Here is an 18,771-nt window from a genome sequence, read left to right as displayed (position 1 = left end):
TTGGTCTATCCTGGATTCTTGGCAAAAAATGACTCCACAGGTGGTAATTTCTGAAAAAAGTTTGAGAAATACTGACTTAAAGTGAGATGTGTTTGTAAAAAAAAGAAGAGAATTAAACAGGACAACAGCAAATGCATGAGCATTTTTATTGAGCCATTAACCACAGCACACAGGCCCTCATAGGAAAATATACATTGTTTTTTATCCATAAAGAAAACGAGTCATCTTTGATTCAGAGGATTGATTGTAACTGGATAAAAGTAGATATTTTAACCCGTTTCCCTGTTATACTAGAAACCCAGCAGCTGCAGAGCCAGACTCGTCCTTCTAGACTTGTTAAGATGAAATCTTTGGTTTTCCAGATGCACAAACACTAATTTCTTCTTTTAGCTTAAATGAAAACAGCTGGATTCACACTTCAAGATGTTAAAATATCATTAATCAGCTTAAATGCAGACAAGAAAATAAACCAGAACCCAAAATCTGACATTAGAATAATAAAAGCAGGTAAAAGTATTGAGCTGGTACACGCTGCAGTTTTAGCTTTCATATGAGGGCAGAGGCTGGTACTTGACCCTTGACGTCTTGGTTTTGTACAGGACCACACCACAGACCATGCCAACAGCAGCAAGAAGACATCCAGCGATGAAAACCAGGTTCAGGTTCAGGCTGATGTCTGCAAACAAGAGCGACACAGCTCTGATTCAGCAATGTCCATGTTTTAACTGGGACTCAGAAAAATATTCCACACTGTTTCCATACCTGAGCCTCCGATCCTGGCGTCTGCTGCCCGCTTCAGACGCAGGGGACCCTGGGAAACGAAGTGCTCGCCGCTCTGGATGACAGCCTCTCTCTTACGATGGTAGTGCATGTGACCGCCTGACCATGTGGAGTTCACGCATCCCTGTGAGCACCTGGTGTTGGGGTTCCCTGCTTCACACATCATGACTGAGCAGCTGATGTAGACCTGAAGGCAGCAGAACAGGCTGTTGTTACACCTGCAGATGCACTCTTACACCCTCTAGTGGACAAACGGTTGAACTGTAACATCCTCAAAAATAAATCCATAAATTATTTTAAAAGTAGTTATTTAACAAGACCAATTTGCACAAGTTAAAACAAGAATAAAAAAATATTACATATGATGCAACGTGAAGTGGTTATTGTGAAATATTTACTGCCCTTCCCAATGTGTTGAGTCATTTTTATCCCCCTAAATCAATTCCTCATGTTATAAAATTCCTCTCCAGCAGTTACAAATTATTTTAAAACTCATCCAAATTGTGCATTAAAAGTTTTTGCAAGGAAAAAAAAAGCTTCTCATCCCTTTAAAATGGCTCTGGATAGGATTAGTCTTTTCTTGATTCTTTACTGAATTAAGCACCGGGAATCTGGCCCCTCCCACACATCCACCAGTGAATGTGTTAATATTGACAGGAATATTAGAAATATTAGCATATTCACATGAGTATTGTTATTATAATACCCAGACCATTTTATACAAATTAAATTAGAAGAATGATGAAAAACATTACAGGATGTAAAATATTATGTTTTGTGAAGTCCATGAAGTCTTTAATCCCTCAGGACCTGTTACTGATGTTTTAAAGTTACCCTCCAGTAGTTATACATTAATTTAAAATTCATTGAGGATATCCAAATTGTGCATTTCAAAGTTTTTGTAAGGAAAACAAAAGTTTCTCATCCCTTAGATGGTAGTGTGTAACAAATGAGTGACATCTATTGGTCAGTATGGGTGTAGCACAGTGGTGGGGAACCTTGGCCCTCATCCTGCAAGTTCTAGATGTTTCCCTGCTCCAACATGCCTTATTTAAATTAATGGATAACTGTTTGATTTGAATCAGGTGTGTTGGAGCAGGAAACTATTTAAAACCTGCACGACTGCGACCCTTGAGGACCAGGGTTCCACATCACTGGTCTACATAGAACGGTATGGCTTTGTCTTCTCAGACAGGAGGTGGTGCTCTGCAGCTTTAGCTCATGGTGTGTCTGAGATAAGATAAAAAAGATAAGATTTTTTGTGAAGTAGATCTTTAAATGTGCACGTCTGTTATGGCTGTCTGATGTCTTTATTAAGATTAGTCCATGTTCAGCAATGCAACCTTTTTTCCTACGTAATTCAACATAACCTGCAGTGAAATCTGACAATTAGATAATAATGAATTGATATGATTGTACATTTTTAAATTCCTCACCTGGTCATGCAAGCCAATGAACTTGAAGGCCTCCATGCTGAACCTGAACTGGTTGTCCTCAGAGGGGGCATGGATCTGAACTGTCGGGTCCATTGTGCAGCTGTCAGAGGGAAGTAAAAAATCATCTTTTGTGAAGAACAAGAGGAAAGTCTGAAAATATTGATGAGCTCTTTATAGCTGCATTTCACAATGACACGTGTAGATAACCTGTATTACTCAGATGATTTGTTTTCAGATGTGGCTACGTTGCTCAGGTTAGCCTCTCAACTATCACCTTGGTTGAGTTTTAATTGTTAAAAAAAGAGTAAATTTTCTTTTCAATGCACGTTCACTATAAGTTGGCAGATAAGGATGTTTGATTGCTCTTACATACGATCTAACAAGTCCTTAAATCTTTTGCACCTGAGTGAGTCTCCTACCCGTTCTCGATGATGGAGTAGGTTGGCTGGTAGTTGGGGTTGTCGTACGGTGCAGCTCTGCAGGAGTCCACAAACATCACGGTGTTGTTGATGGAGGAGGAGGCGTCTATCTGCATGTAAATCCTGCTCCCGATGTCGTACTCCAGAGGGTACGAGTTTGGATCGATCATAGTTCTGAACTGGAGGTCTGGGTAGAACTCAAACTGGTAGGTGAACGTACCGAAGCCTCTCTCCCACACCGTGACGTTCTTTCTGTGTGCTGTGAAGCCCAGGGTCACGTTGCCCTTTTTGGGGTACTGGCAGTAGAAGCGAGCCTCCACCAGGTGCCTCCTGGTGATCAGAACTTCATCTTCCTCCACTGTGGTGATTACATTCTTGAAGTAGAGGTTGTCATCATCTTCCTGCAGAGTGAACCATATTCAGTCTTCACAGTGCTGATAAATAATAACTGTATGATGAGAGAAATGACCTCTGGTTACCTCGATCTGAGTACCACAAGCGTTGAGGGGGATGACACCAACGATGTGAGTGCTGTTGGAATACCTCTCCAGGCTGCAGGCGGTGTCGGTGGGGTCACTGAGACGAACGTGATCCGGTTGGAGTCCATAGAAGGACGATTTGTCAATCTCCACTGTCATTGTGGTTTCACTGCAGGTCACTTTGGCTTCAACTGGAACGAGAAGCAGACTTTTAAACCATTAAAAACCACATTCTGCAGAAAACTCTGCACATCATGATATAACCTGAAGCCATTGTTGGTCATAGTGTGTGTTCAGTAGCCTGTGTTCAGTCTGATCAAGCTTGTTCAGGGTCTCTTTCCTCTTGGGGTCAGATGCAAAAATGCAGCTTCCAGACCCGATTGAGGCTGCATAAATTTTGTTTTTTGCTGCTTTCGGTTTAAAGATATTAATGAAAGTTTAAAGGTCAAAAGGTTGACATGACAACAACCTTTAATTAAACAAAAATATGGTGTCAAGCGTTTTGTTTTTGCTACTATAATTTTAAAGATATTAAAGTTTAAAAGTCATCCAAAGGTTCAAAGCCTCTGGGTGGCAGCAAATGACTGGTTAAACATGGTGTCAGTCAAGAAAACTAACCAATCAGAGCTGTTGAATACCCTATACAGCCTGTTTGACAGGTTACTGTTTTATTATCTGGACAACCAGGGACGAGCCTGGCTTGCATTGTACCCTGGGCAAATGTCCTGCCTCGCCCCCACCACCACACTCCAAATTATTCAAAAAGTTATGTATAAACATTATTTAACAGTGTAGATTAGATGCTATGAAAGTTATTACAGACCCTCAAAAAGCACTTAAAAATCTCTCTTTCTGAGCACAGGACGTAAAGTCGATCTAATATCTAGACCACAGGTGTCAAACTCGGTCCTCGAGGGCCGCTATCCTGCAGGTTTTTGTTGTTTCCCTGCTCCAACACACAAGAAGCTGTTGGATCCATTTGATTTGAATCAGGTGTGTTGGAGCAGGGAAACAAAAACCTGCAGGCCCTGTTTGGTACCAATGGCCTGTTTCACACAGATGTTTGCCTTCAAACAGCATGCCTGGAGGGGAGTGACAACATCGGCGTTTATAGCTGTGTGTTGCTCTGAATCCGCTCTCCTTTAAATCCAGACATGTTGATCTGTTCGTGTTTGATCCATGTGGACGAACACAGGACCAAAAAAATCAGCTGTCTTTGTGGAATAACTGGTCATAAACCACAGCAATGAGTTGAATTTATATTAATTAATTATAATTATAATAATATAATTATAATGAATTTAGTTGAAAATGGTACAAAGCTACCTGTAAAGTCAGTATTTGGTTCTTTTCACTGTATTATGGGAAAAGTTTGCTCACTTTGTTCCTTCCCGACGTCCACCACAACGCACCTCATCTCAGACTGATATATACTAGACCTAAAACAAAATATATACATTTTAGGGAGATGAAACACATTTTTTCACAGATAAACATGACCTATTTCAGGCAAAAGGTTCATACATTTATTTATCATGTGCATGTTACTATGTGTTATAGTACCATATACATATATATGAATGGGTGTGTTACATTTACAGTGTATGAAATGGTCAAGCACCAGTAATGGTCGAGGACCAGCAGGGCTGTGGTGGTAAGAGGTTCCCCTTGAAGGTTCTGTCTGGCCCTGTTGCGGATCCCGGCCTTTGTCTTACTTGTTCTTTTACTGCGTTTTAGTTGTATTTTCTGAAATATTCTGAACTGAAATACACAGATGTTTTGTCAGTTTTGTGTGAAATGAGATGAAGCCAAAGCTCACCCTGCTGCAGATTCCACAGCAAAGCAGACTGGGAAATGATCTCCGAAGTCTTCCGGGACCGGAGTCCACCTGATGACAAACTCATCATGTGTGGTCTTGTGCTTGGTGACGTTTGTTGGGCCGCTGATGATTAAATCTTTTATTCTGCATGAAGACAAAGCAGAGATTCCTGTCACTGCTGATGTTTTCTGACCACCTGCACCAAACTCAGTCTAACTTACACTGAATGTGTCGCTTGTGCTCTGATTCTGATCTCCAGCTCCTTGTTAACCTCTGCTGTGATATGAGCTCCATTTTCAGATGTCGGGTGCACAAACTTGGGCAAGTAGGTTCCCTCCTGACACGAGGGAGCAGCTGGGTCCACTGGAGACAAGAAAGAAAGAAGTGGACATGCATTTAATTCCAAAGTTCAGTCTTTGTTACTCACAGAGCAAATAATTCAGTGAGTGAAAGCAGGTCCAACTCAGATCCTTTAGATAATTAAAAGGATTAAACATGCCTTCATCCACCAGGAAAATAATTAGTTAGCAGTTAACTGACCAGTTCTGGCCTCAGTTAATTAATGAATAAGACTGAAAGGCTTTGACTCACAAATTATTGTCAAAAATGAGCTATCTATCTATCTATCTATCTATCTATCTATCTATCTATCTATCTATCTATCTATCTATCTATCTATCTATCTATCTATCTATCTATCTATCTATCTATCTATCTATCTATCTATCTATCTATCTATCTATCTATCTATCTATCTAATCTAATCTATTGATGGGTCAAAAGCTGTTGACCATGAACACAGAGTTTATAATTATGCAATTCATGAACTACTTAAGTCACATGGCTTAAAGGATAATAAAAAAATAAATTAATTAATTTTGATGATGGTTTTTTTGATGGTTTGATGCTGCGGCTGCAACGTTTTCCTGTTTGTTTTTCTGCAACATGAATAATCTGACCAGTTCTGGGGAATTCTTCCTCACCGAGTAAAGAGAAGTGCAGCGGTAGTTTGCTGAGGGCGGGAGTGTTGGCGTATTGCTGCCTGGTGATCGGGTGAACCGTGGCTGCATTTTGTGGTGCTGACTCCGGAGCCTCCCTCTTCCTCCTTGCGAGCAGTGGATGCTTGTAGGACTTTGACCCGTCTGAGTAGAACAGATTGATGTTCCCTCGCGAAAAGTCCTCTATCACCATCTCAAACCCAAAAGCTTTGAGGTTGGCAGCAACAGACTGGTAGTGCAACGTGCAAGAGTTCTGAAAATGTGAGTATTATGTAATTAAGTGAGGCAAATTGTCATTTGGTTTCTATAAAATGAAGAAGCAAAAATGAGCTTTTGGACTAACCTGATCAAGGTGGAAGCCTGCAGGTGTGACGCATTGGTCACACTCTACGTTGGCGATGCTTCCATACCTGCACTGGACTCTGTCACCATCAGGATCATAAGAAGTCAGCTTGTAAGTCCGCGGGCAGTTCTCAGGAACTCTGGAATGGACATTAAGACGAGTTAGAAAAGCTAAATGAAATCTGGGGACGAGGAAAAACTGATTCATTCTTTTGCTTTTATTACAGTTTTTCTGTCACTTTGGTACATTTCTCGAATCCTCTTCTACATTTGCAGAACAGTACATGCATTTCTCAAAACATTTGTACAAATAACAAAACACCACAGATTTCCTGCAAAAGCCAGTTTTTTGCTCTAAATCGTTAGTTCATCTCTCAAAAGTACATATCTGTGTCAATGAAACAGGATACAGGCAGAACAGCCAAATTTCTCAGTCATGTTAACACAACAGTGTGCTCTGGAGGGTGTTCTGACGGAAACTGGCTGAAGTTTACAGATTGACATTTACTGTTTGGGATGTAATTTGTTGACAGACCACGTCACTACGATACGAAAGGAAAACACAGCAGAGCGTAGAACAAAGAAAAAAACAAAAGTAGGAATGTGAACTTAGGACAAGCTCCTCAGGGACAACTGCACATGCAGTGCTGCAGGAATTACGTGGCTGATCATTGGCTGATCTACACATTTCCCTCATCTGGGAGCAATTTACCAGCTCAGGACAGATTTAGAAAGAAAGTCTAATGGAAAGGTTTAGAAATATGACAGATATTTAATGACAACTTGCTCAACCATTTGGCTTGTAAAGACTTTTCTGATGTCTAAATGTTGTGAGGGGAGTGCGATGAAACTATTCAACAGAGACCCATTATAATACATTTCAATCAACATGACGTAAGGAACTGATAATGTAGGAAACAGAGAATTGTACAGAAGCATGTGCTTGGATGTCTATAAGCATTTGAAACTTGTTAAAGAAATGAACAAGAAAAGAAAACGGCTTTTCTCGTGTGCACAAGTGACTCAGTGATGTGAAGACTGAACAGGGAGTTTAGAGAATTTCAGTTCTGATCTGAGAAATGTACCAAAGTGACAGAAAAACTGTAAAGCAAATGTGTTCATACTCTGGAGTCCATATGGAAAATTACCTCATGAAGGGAAGAATGGTGATGTCTGGGGATCTGTTTGGTTCTCTGGTGTCGGATCTGATTCCCAAATCCACCAGAGTATTCAGCCTCCAGTTATTCACGCTGTTGCGTGTATTGATCCAGCAGCAACTCGATGCCCTGAAACAATGTCAGCCCTCATTTCAAGTAGAAGAAAATGGCGTCATGCAGGCGTTGATGAGTAACATGAGCCTCTGCCAACTTATCAACTTGTTATGAACAGTATGAGTTAAACACCTCATCTCAAACGGCCTGTCACTGGTGACCTTCCTCGTCTCTACGGTTTCTGTTTCACACCACTGGCTGGTGCTCTGAGGTGAGTTGGTGCTCTTGTCGGTGACATAGTTCTGAGTTTTGGTGATGGAGCCACAGTTGCCACTTGCACAGCCCCAGCTGAGGGTGCCGCATCCATCAATGGTTGCCCGGTTACGAACAACCACCTGTGGGAAAAGACCAAAGGGAAGTCTCTTACTTCCAAGATGCATGGAAGGAAAACACATGACAGTTCAATGTTATCAAAGAGAAAAATGCAAACTAATTAAATACATATAAACATTTTTCAAGTCGTGGGCTAATCAGGTCGACAACAACATGTGACATTGTGAGACATGAATGACACCACATTTGGTTTGTGGACCAAATTAGGTACAAAATAGATGCTGGTATGAACCCCCAGCACACTCTGATTTAAATGAGATTAAATTAAATTAAAAGTAAAGAGGCTGGTGTTAGAAGTAGTGTTACCATTAGTGTTACCATACAAAATTTGTACTTATTTTTTCAACCCCAAAGGCCTCTTTTGAAGTAAGTTTTAATTATTTAGATTTTATTTGGCAAATTATCTCTATATTAATATTTTTCATGTATTATTATTATTATTATTATTAATATTATTATTATTATTGAGGAGCTACAAAAATCTTTTGAAATCATGAAAACAGACATATACATGCAACTAATATCATTTTTAACCAGAAAGACCAATAAACTGGTAGTAATTTGACTTTTGTGATGATGATCAAAGGGTTGTTACAAAAACATAAAGCAAACAAAGAAATGAAGGTAAATCAAATTAAAACAGAAGAAAAATGTTAAATAAGTCTAATTAAAGAAAAAAGGAAAAACTAATTACCCAGAACAATTAGAACAGCCGATCCCATAAATGATAATATATCATTCACTCGTGATTTTTTTTTTTTATCATACTTTCTGTGTAATTAATATTGAATAAGGTAAAGAAAAGCTTCAACTGTCACCTGAAATGTTCCATCTGGGTTTTTTCCTTTGTAGGTGAAGGTCGAGCTTCCTCCGAAGAAATGAGACGCCGACACCAGTGAGACCAGTAGGAGCAGCTGAAGCAGGACCAGCCCCGTGGAAGCCATGTTGATGCTCTGATTCAGCTCTGCTTCCCCAGATGCTGCTCACATCCACCTGCAGGCGCTTATATACACCTGCTGGAGAAGGTGGCGGCCCCTGCCCTCAGGTTTTTGGCATGCAAACCGGGTTTCAGAACAATAAACTGTAACAGGACTGGTTGAGTAAACAGACAGGATTAAAAAGATTTCTACTGTAAATATATCATTGTGCTCAGTGAAACGTTACATTTTTCACTTCTGGCAGCACCAAGATATTTTCATATGTGTTTATCATTCGTTATCGTTGCTTTCATGCAGATACAGTACAGTGCAAAAGTCTTTCTCCATGTCACCAAAAAACCAGGAAACTGCTGCAGTGATTAAATAAATTCTAACAAAAACAGATTTAGTGTAAATCTAAGGAGCTTTATTTGGTCTGCGCAGCTTTATTCTTCATCCCAGTCTGGACCCTATCAGAGAAATGTTGTCATGTCTTTAAGTCGTCCTCAGGAACAGTTTCCCAGGATCCCTGAAGGACTTTCCAAAGCTCTTCTTTGGATCTTTCTGCCTTTTGTTCCGTTCTCTGTCCAGATGATCCCACACTGCTTTAACAATGTTGAGGTCCGGCTTCTTGGAAGGATCCATCCCTCTTCTACTTGTCCAGTTTCTGCCTCCATGCTGAGATATGCCGGTTTTCCAGCTAACAGCTCTTTGAGAATCACCTTATTGGTGCTAAAATCCTGTTTTCTGTCGGTCAAACTGTTTTATCTGTGCTGGTTTTCATGGGATGAAATTGATGAACTGGGAAGAAATTATATGACTTCCTATTTAGATCCGATTCAAACTGCTTCTTTGCTAACTTGTCTGTTTTATCTTGACACATCACTGGTTCATCCCTGGATAAATAATCTAATAGCAAACAGGAAAGTAACAGATTCAACATAAAATGACCTCATAAACAGGATGATGGCAGTTTGAGGGAAAAAAATTAAATATATTACAGAGTAACTTAAGAAACAAACAAAACAAAGCACAAACAACATCAACAAAAACACATTCCTTCTACTATGGCTGACACAGTCAACCATGAAATTATATTAGATTGACTGAAAACTAGGTGTGAGACTTCAGTCCTACTCTGCACTGATTGGTAACTTTAAAACTACTCAAAATAAAATGACATGTGAAATTCCCCAAGGCTCCATGCTGGGTCCCAGATTGTTCAGCATCTACATGTGGAGTTCCCCAAGGCTCCATGCTGGGTCCCAGATTGTTCAGCATCTACATGTGGAGTTCCCCAAGGCTCCATGCTGGGTCCCAGATTGTTCAGCATCTACACATGGAATTTCCCAAGGCTCCATGCTGGGTCCCAGATTGTTCAGCATCTACATGTGGAGTTCCCCAAGGCTCCGTGCTGGGTCCCAGATTGTTCAGCATCTACATTCGGAGTTCCCCAAGGCTCCATGCTGAGTCCCAGATTGTTCAGCATCTACATGTGGAGTTCCCCAAGGCTCCATGCTGGGTCTCTCTACATGCTCCCACTAGCTCAGAGCATGGAAACAAACCAAATATCTGATCACAATTATGCTAATGACACTCATCTCTAAAATACTCTGGGATTCTGGTCCCAGAGATTGTGTCTCAGTCAGGTAAATAAAAATTAATATGAAATTATTGCCTGTAGACACATTTATTGTAATTACTATGTTTGCGTCAGTCATAAACAGGACAAACAAAATGATACCGCTATATTTTGATAGATTCGGGATGGCATTTGGGGTGGAGCTTTACAATGACTGAGAGCTTATTTAACCGAGTGGAGTTTTAGTGTCCAGATTGGAGCTGCAGAGTCCTCCTTTGCTAACCTCTTGTGTGGATTTCCTCAGGGCTCCTTTCCTGGGCCTCTTCTTTTTTTCTCCTTACTTGCTCCCTCTCTGTGCAGAAAGCTTGGCATGTTCTTTCACTTTTATGCTGATAACAGCCAGATCTATTTTCCCCTGAAAAGAGTGCACCTTCAGCTAAACCATTACTTGATTGTATAGATCACATGTCAAACTCAAGGCCCGCGGGCCACATCCGGCCCGTGGATGAGTTATTTTTGGCCCACATGATCATATCTAATCACCATTAGAGCTGGCCCGCTGATAGCGTGCACACTCTAAGACTACAAGTCCCACAATGCACTGCCAGCGTGTGGCGCATCAATCACGGCCTGCAAGCGCGTATGTTGCTCATTCTCTAGCAGCCTGACTGAGCTGCTCACCTTTATCAACGACCTCTCTCCCCAAAAAATGACTAAAGGAAAAGTGGACTTTGAAAGCAGGGAATATGTGTCAGATGTAAAGCTGAGTGTCTGTGTGGAGACGGTGAGGCTGGAATGAAAGAATAAAACGTAAGAAGCTCCACGACACATACAAACACCTGGACAGGAAAAAAAGGCTCCTCAAGGTAGAAGAGTTATTAACCCTTTAGGTGCCAGAGATTTGAGATTTTTTAAGGAAAACTGTAAATGAGAAAAAATGTTGAATATGAACAAGAGTTTATGGTGGCAGTAAAATGACTCATCTAAGTTCATATTGTGGCTTCACAGGTCGGCAGCTGTATTACATTCTATAACTTTCACTACAAAATATGACATATGTTTATACATGCCTTTTTATATGCCTTATATATGCATTTTATTATTCAAATAAGGAAATTATTTTATTTTATTATGTTTGCCTGTAGAAAATGTTTTCCCTTGAAATGACTGAAAAAGAAAAATGCACATAGAGCCATAAGAAATAACTGCAAAAGATTTGAACACACTCTTTTTTATTTAATAATAATTATGTTGTTTTATAGGTGATAACTAACAGCTGTCGAAAGTTAATCCATTTCTTTCACGGCGTCATCTTTAGATTTTAATCATGCTTTTATTTCTAATGGCTTCGACTATTGCAGCGCACTTTACGTTGGGCTCAGTCAGACCTCCCTCGATCAGCTGCAGCTGGTCTGAAAAGTCGATTTTAAAGTTCTTTCTTTTGTTTTTAACTGCCTCCACAGTCTCGCCCCACAGTACCTGTCAGACCTCCTACAACCACACACACCGTCAAGTTCCCTCAGGTCAGCAGACCGCTCACTTTTGTAGCTGGACCCAGACTGGAACCAGTTCCCTCCACAGATTAAGGACGCCTCTTTTAAATCACTGCTTAAAACACTTTTTTATCTTTGGCTTTTAACACTAGTTGAGATGTTGGTTTTTCTGATTTCCTTTTTATACTTATTTTTTATTTAACAGTTTTTTAGGCTGACCATCCGTTTTTTTACTTTTTCTTTTTACGGTTTTATTGTTTTGAGGTTGGCACTTTGGTCAACTCTGTTGTTTTAAAAGTGCTACATAAATAAAGTGGAGTTGTAGATTATTTATTTTATATAAATATAACAACATATTTTATAATTTTTTATAACCCAACAGTAATTGTTGGGTTAGGCTCCAACTTCCTCGTGACCCTGAAATGAAATAAGTGGTATAGAAAATGGATGGATTGATTTTTTTATGAAAATTTTTATAGAATAGATAAAAATGAAATAATATTTAAAATGTCTGTAGGAGTAAAATACCTTATGTGAAAAAATGTTGCATTGTCTTAATAATTCATTCATGAACCGGTTATAAGGTTTTTCTTTTTAAATATATTTTCTTGTATATGTACACTGATGGTGATGATGATGATGATGACGTCCGTCTGTATCATGTGTACTGTATGTGCTCCATTGTCGGTTTTTCTCTGTTTTAGCTTATGTTTTTATTTGATCATTTTTTATATACTTTGTAGTTTGTTTTTATTCTCCTATTTAATGTTTCTTTTGCAGCTTGTTTTTAGTATTTTGTGTTACAGTTGTCTTGTATATGAAATTAACGTGTTTCACAAATAAACCTGCCGTCCCTTTAAAAAATGGTCAAAGCCTGAAAAGAGAAAGCAAAAAATACTCTGACCTGAAAGACCTTCAAAAATCTGAAGAAATATTGATCAAGATGACACACAAGTGTAGTTACAGGAAAGTCTGGCTTCTTTAAAACAACATGGGTGGTTGAGAGGTGGATCAACACTTTCACAGTACTTATATTGTGCAGTATGATAGATCATACACACCTTTCTGAGCATTCGCTCCATTGTTTAATTAAGACAGAGGTATTTCATGTTTTGGCCCTTTTGTTTCTTTTAACAGCATCAGTCACAGATATGACAGACAGAAATCTGTCCTCTTCAACCCGACCTTTGTGTTTTTCTATTTGCACACAAGTTCAACAGCAGGGCGTCAAACAAAAGAAAGAAAGCCTGTTCGGTCATGGAGGTCAACAAAAAGAGAGGTAAAAAGAGAAAGAACAAACAAAACCTTAAGAGATTAATGAATGAACTAATCAATCAAATTAATGCCCAACTTTCATTTGATCAGGAAAACAAACCCTTGAGATTTGTGCATAACAAGACCGGCCACAGCTTAATCAGCAGGCCATGTGATAATAGATCAACAGCAGAAACATTGTTAATCATAACAATAAAGCTAAATTATACAAAATCTCACAATAATTCAACTTAACTGTCATTTAAAACCAGACTGAAGATGCGCACTGGTGTCTGGTTATGGCTGTGGTCATGACCATGGTAAGTGTTTTTATTTATTTTTGTTTAACCGTTATTTTACCAGCAAAGTCCACTGAGATTACCAAATCTCTTTTTCAAGGGAGCTCTGGCCAAGACAGCAGCCGTCCAAATTCCATTACAGACAGTAATCATTACAACAACCAATCAAAAAACAAACAGCATAAAACATATAAATTATAAATCTAAGAGGGCAAAAGAACACAGAAAGCATAGCTAGCTGGACAAGCAGTTACAGACACCTACTCAGTCAGCCTCCCAGCACTTTAAGACATTTTGAAAAGCTGTTCCAGGCTGCAGGGGCAGAGAATTTAAAAGCATTTTAATACAGAGATGTGACTCAAAGACCTGAAGAATATCCAGATTTCATTCATATCTGGCCATCCTGACTTATCACCGTCTTTCAAGGCCAGGCAGGTTTATTTGTATGGCACATTTCTAGGACAAGGCAGCTTAGAGATAAATTAATTCTGTCTTTCTTCATATTATAAATGTCCTTTCAAGACCAGCTGTCATTTAAATGCAAGACAGGAAAGTTAATGTTTTAGATACAGTAATGTATTAGCCAGAGATCGATAGCATAACTAAAATCATTGTAAGAAAAATACTTTTACTTCCTGAGAAAAAGCACCCTGAGAAGTTTCCACACAGACACTAATTACTTTTTAATCTCCTGTTTTTACCTCCGAAGCTGAACAGAGGATGAATTTAATTTACATACATAAAGAAAATGTACTTGATAAAAAGGTTTATTCTTTATTTCAGTTTCAGTCTGATTTTAAGTCATTTGAAAAGTTCTGTTTTTTAACAACCTTCTTTTACCGCTGATCCTGGTTCAGCTGTCCTGGTTCTGTTAGACCTCTCTGCAGCCTTTCACACAGTGAACCACCAGATCCTTCTGCTATGTTTTAGACATTGGATGCTGTTTTTAAACTGGTTTCGTCTTACTTTGGTCATCTGTTTATCTCAACCAGTACTCCTCAGCAGCAGCCCCTCTCATTTGTGGTGTTTCACAAGGATCCACTTTAAGCCCACCCCTATTTTCACTATATATGTCTCCTCTGAATTTTATATATGTATATATATATATATACAGTATGTATATATATATATATTTTCTCCTTCGTTGCCCGGGCGGTGTGTTTGGGATCCTTGACATGCTGAAAGACACAGCCACATTTCATCTTCAATGCCCTCATGATACATGGGCCCATTCATTCTTTCCTTTACACGGATCAGTCGTCCTGGTCCCTTTGCAGAAAAACAGCCCCAAACCATGATGTTTCCACCCCCATGCTTCACAGTAGGTTTGCTGTTCTTTGGATGAAACTCAGCATTCTTTCTCCTTCAAACATGACGGGTTGAGTTTTTACCGATAAGTTCTGTTTTGGTTTCATCTGACAATATGACATTCTCCCAATCCTCTTCTGGATCATCCAGATGCTCTCTAGCAAACTTCAGACGGATCTGGACATGTACTGGCTGAAGCAGGGGGACACGTCTGGCCCTGCAGGGTTTGAGTCCCTGGCAGCGTCATGTGTTTCTGATGGTAGCCTTTGTTACTTTGGTCCCAGCTTCTGCAGGTCATTCACTAGGTCCCCCCGTGTGGTTCTGGGATTTTTGCTCATCGTTCTCGTGATCATTTTGACCCCACGGGGTGAGATCTTGCGTGGAGCCCCAAATGGAGGGAGATTATCAGTGGTCTTGTATGTCTTCCATTTTCTAATAATTTCTCCCACAGTCGATTTCTTCACACCAAGCTGCTTACCTATTGCAGATCCAGTCTTCCCAGCCTGGTGCAGGTCTACCATGTTGTTTCTGGTGTCCTTTGACAGCCCTTTGGTCTTGGCCATAGTGGAGTTTGGAGTCTGACTGTTAGAGGTTGTGGACAGGTGTCTTTTTTACTGATAACGAGTTCAAACAGAGGCCATTAATAGAGGTAACGAGTGGAGGACAGAGGAGCCTCCTAAAGAAGAAGTTACAGGTCTGTGAGAGCCAAACATGTTGCTCGTTTGTAGGTGACCAAATACTTATTTTACGGAGGAATTTCCCAATTAATTAATTAAAAATCAGACAATGTGATTTTCTGGATTTTTTTTCACATTTTGTCTCTCATAGTTGAGGTTTAACTATGATGAAAATTATAGGCCTCTCTCATCTTTTTAAGTGGAAGAACTTGCACAATTGGTGGCTGACTAAATACTATTTTGCCCCACTGTAAAAAAACATTAAAAAATGCTTGTAAGGAGCATTTAAGGAGAAATTCACAATAAATGGTCTGTATTTGTATTGCGCTTTACAATACCCAATGTGCTTTATATTATACATCACATTCACACGCTGATGGCAGAAGCTGCCACGCAAAGCGTTAAACGCTGTCCACGAGGAGCAATTTGGGGTTCGGTGTCTTGCACAGGGACACCTCTACATGAGCACTCTGGGCCGGGATCAAACCGGCAACCTTTGGGTTACAAGACCACCACTCTACCCACTGAGCCACACTGTGCCATAAAGTGCATCAATAATAATTTGGAACACAGTGTATTGAGACCACCTTTAAATACCCAGAATGTAAGAATTACTGCTATCTAGTGGTAAAGATGGGTATGGCATCATAGTGACTACTGGACGGTGGCTGTCATTGGCCAAAATTCTTCCAGACCTAAACATGTTTTCATCTGTGAGTGGATCCAGTAGCCTCAGGTGCAGCGATGGTTGCACTACAGGTAACTACATGTGTATTGTCTTCTTTGGTGCTTTCCCATTGCTTGGCGCCTCCATCCTGGTCGGACGCCTGTTGCAGCAGCTCCAGTTCTGCGGGTGCTTATACCGGCCACGTGTGGGGGTGGATGATGCTGTCATCTATCTGCTGCAGCGAGCTCACTCGCACCTGGATGGTAGTGGAGGCATTGTGAGAGTCACATTCTTTGACTTCTCCAGTGCCTTCAACACCATCCAGCCTTCTTTACTGAGTGGGAAGCTGCGGCTGATGGGTGTCGGCGGGTCCTCTGTCTCCTGGATCGCTGATTACCTGACAGACAGGCCGCAGTTTGTCCGGCTGGGCGGTGTCCTGTCTGATGTGGTGATGAGTGATGTAGGAGCCCCGCAGGGCACTGTGCTCTCTCCATTCCTGTTCACCTTATACACCACAGACTTTCAGTACAACTCAGAGTCATGTCACCTTCAGAAATATTCTGACGACTCTGCAGTTGTTGGGTGTATAAGTGGTGGACGGGAGGAGGAGTACAGGGGGCTGGTGGACGGATTTGTGGAGTGGGCGGGTAAGAATCGCCTGCTGCTTAATGTGGACAAGACCAAAGAGATGGTGTTAGACTTCAGGAAGAAGGGATCAGCTCCACAGCCCCTCTGCATCCTGGGTAGTGATGTGGACATGGTTGAGTGACTATCGATAACAGACTGAGTTGGAAGACCAACAGCACAGCTGTGTACAAGAAGGCCTGCAGCAGACTCTACTTCCTGAGGAAGCTGCGGTCGTTCAACGTGTGCAGCAAGATGCTGGAAATCTTTTACCAGTCTGTTGTGGCCGGTGCCCTGTTTTCATCTGTGGTCTGCTGGGGGGGCAGCATTGCAGCCAGTGACACCAACAGACTGAACAAACTGATCAGGAAGGCTGGCTCTGTCATTGGCTGCAGACAGGACACTTTAGAAGCAGTGGTGGAGAGGAGGACACTGAACAAACTGTTATCTATCTTGGATAACCCGGACCACCCTCTCCACCCTGTGCTGGACAGACAGCGGAGCTCCTTTTCCAAAAGGCTCAGACAGCTTCGCTGTCTCAAGGACCGCTTCAGGAAATCTTTCCTGCCACACGCAATAAGACTGTTTAACTCATCATCATGGTCTCAGAGATAACAATATGAGTGACTGTTGTAACTGGTGAATTTTTGCACTGACTGGATCAACATTGCACAGTTAAACTCCTCATGTTCACTACTAATCATTGCACTGGACTATATTATTCCCTGACTATTCTCACTCTTACTGTGTATAGCCAAATATCTCCTTGTATAAGTCTTGTAAATACTGAAATTTTTATACTGTTTTTCATTTTTTTTGCTACCTTAAGAAGCACAACTGCTAAATGACTGTACCGCTGCAACACCTAAATTTCCCAGCTTGGGATGAATAAAGTACTTCTATTCTATTCTATTCTATTTTAATGGCTAAATAATTAGGATTTTTTTCTGTATAAATAATATCAAAGAGCAGCAGCGTGCAGGTATGAAAGCTACTAAAAGAAGCGGACAGAAATAGTTTCAGAAAAACCTAAAAATCTCCACATCCTGCTAAAATGACCAAAAAATGAATAAAACGAGGATCAATATTGGAGAATCTTTTGAAAGGTGGAGAAGTCAGAGACACCAAATTAATTTCCAGATGGATGCAGAGCCTGCAATGTTTCTCCTTGACAGGTAAGCACCGGAATTTTGCTTAAATTTACTGAAAAGTTTATCTTGATTTACAAAAAAAAAAAAAAAAAGCTCTAACTCCTATCAAACACTTTATTGCAGTTTTAAAGCTTCACCCACAGAGTTGTTGGTCCATTCAGAGTAACCGTAGTTAAAATGATGGCAGTTGCCATGTTTGTGGAAATAGATATAATTAAATCAATTATCCTTTGCTTTTAATAATAATAATAATATTAATAATAATAATGATGGATTAAATTTATATAGCCCTTTTCAAGGCACCCAAAGCACTTTACATTGTGTCCATTATTCATGCACTCCTCACTCATACCTCATAAATTTGTTTTTTAATTTGAGAATGCTTACTAAGTTCAAGCCCGACCTGTCTCGTAAAGATTTGAAAAAAGACATTATGCAACCCTTATTTATAGTTTAGATCAATCATCTCTTTACTTGCAGTTTTCTCTGAACTCAGCTGCTTGTATGTTGACTGGGTGGAAACAACATGATCACATGACCCTGAGCTGCAGCTCTTCACTGACTTCCTGTTAGTTTTTAGATCCAGTTTAAGGTTTTACTTGTTTTTAAAGCTTTAAAGGTTTGGCTACATAATATTCATCAGAGCTGCTACGCTGACATGTTCTAGTTAAAGCTCCTAGGTCTTCAACAAGCTCCGTCCTCCTGAAGGATCACTATTCCAGACTAGGATCCAGGACTCTTTCTGGGTGCTGTGGAAAAATCTGTCTCTTGACATCAGGGCTGCTCAGATTCACTGGCTTTCAAACACAATTTAACTTTTAACTTTTCATTTGGTGTTTATTGTTATATTTTTGTATGTTTTGTTTTTACTGTTTCATTGTACAGCACTTTGGCCAACGGAGGTTGTTGCAAACGTTTTATA

The 18,771-nt window shown here is 40.2% G+C and overlaps 1 protein-coding gene across 1 annotated transcript; it reads right to left on the bottom strand.

The window, feature by feature from the left end:
* Nucleotides 1–135: 135 nt before the first annotated feature.
* On the bottom strand, nucleotides 136–8,849 carry LOC121641155. Its single transcript, XM_041987125.1, has 13 exons — nucleotides 8,696–8,849; nucleotides 7,677–7,879; nucleotides 7,422–7,559; nucleotides 6,275–6,413; nucleotides 5,917–6,184; nucleotides 5,155–5,296; nucleotides 4,934–5,077; nucleotides 4,495–4,553; nucleotides 3,115–3,305; nucleotides 2,636–3,036; nucleotides 2,217–2,316; nucleotides 763–967; nucleotides 136–676 (listed from the first exon to the last, which is right to left on the bottom strand). Exons 1-13 carry the CDS (start codon nucleotides 8,819–8,821, stop codon nucleotides 540–542), a joined length of 2,253 nt encoding a protein of 750 aa, XP_041843059.1. The 5' UTR covers nucleotides 8,822–8,849; the 3' UTR covers nucleotides 136–539.
* Nucleotides 8,850–18,771: the final 9,922 nt, after the last annotated feature.

Source organism: Melanotaenia boesemani, chromosome 1 (genome assembly GCF_017639745.1).
Source record: "Melanotaenia boesemani isolate fMelBoe1 chromosome 1, fMelBoe1.pri, whole genome shotgun sequence".
NCBI classification, from domain to species: Eukaryota; Metazoa; Chordata; class Actinopteri; order Atheriniformes; family Melanotaeniidae; genus Melanotaenia; species Melanotaenia boesemani.
Note: the sequence above shows the minus strand (reverse complement) of the source record. Positions and strands in the feature narration are given on the sequence as shown.

Coding starts and splice junctions, on each gene's coding strand:
- LOC121641155 (XM_041987125.1), bottom strand. CDS start 8,821: ATGGCTTCCACGGGGCTGGTCCTGCTTCAGCTGCTCCTACTGGTCTCA. Junction 5,078..5,154: donor GCACAAGCGACACATTCAGT/GTAAGTTAGACT, acceptor GTCTTCATGCAG/AATAAAAGATTTAATCATCA. Junction 3,037..3,114: donor CTTGTGGTACTCAGATCGAG/GTAACCAGAGGT, acceptor TTCACTCTGCAG/GAAGATGATGACAACCTCTA.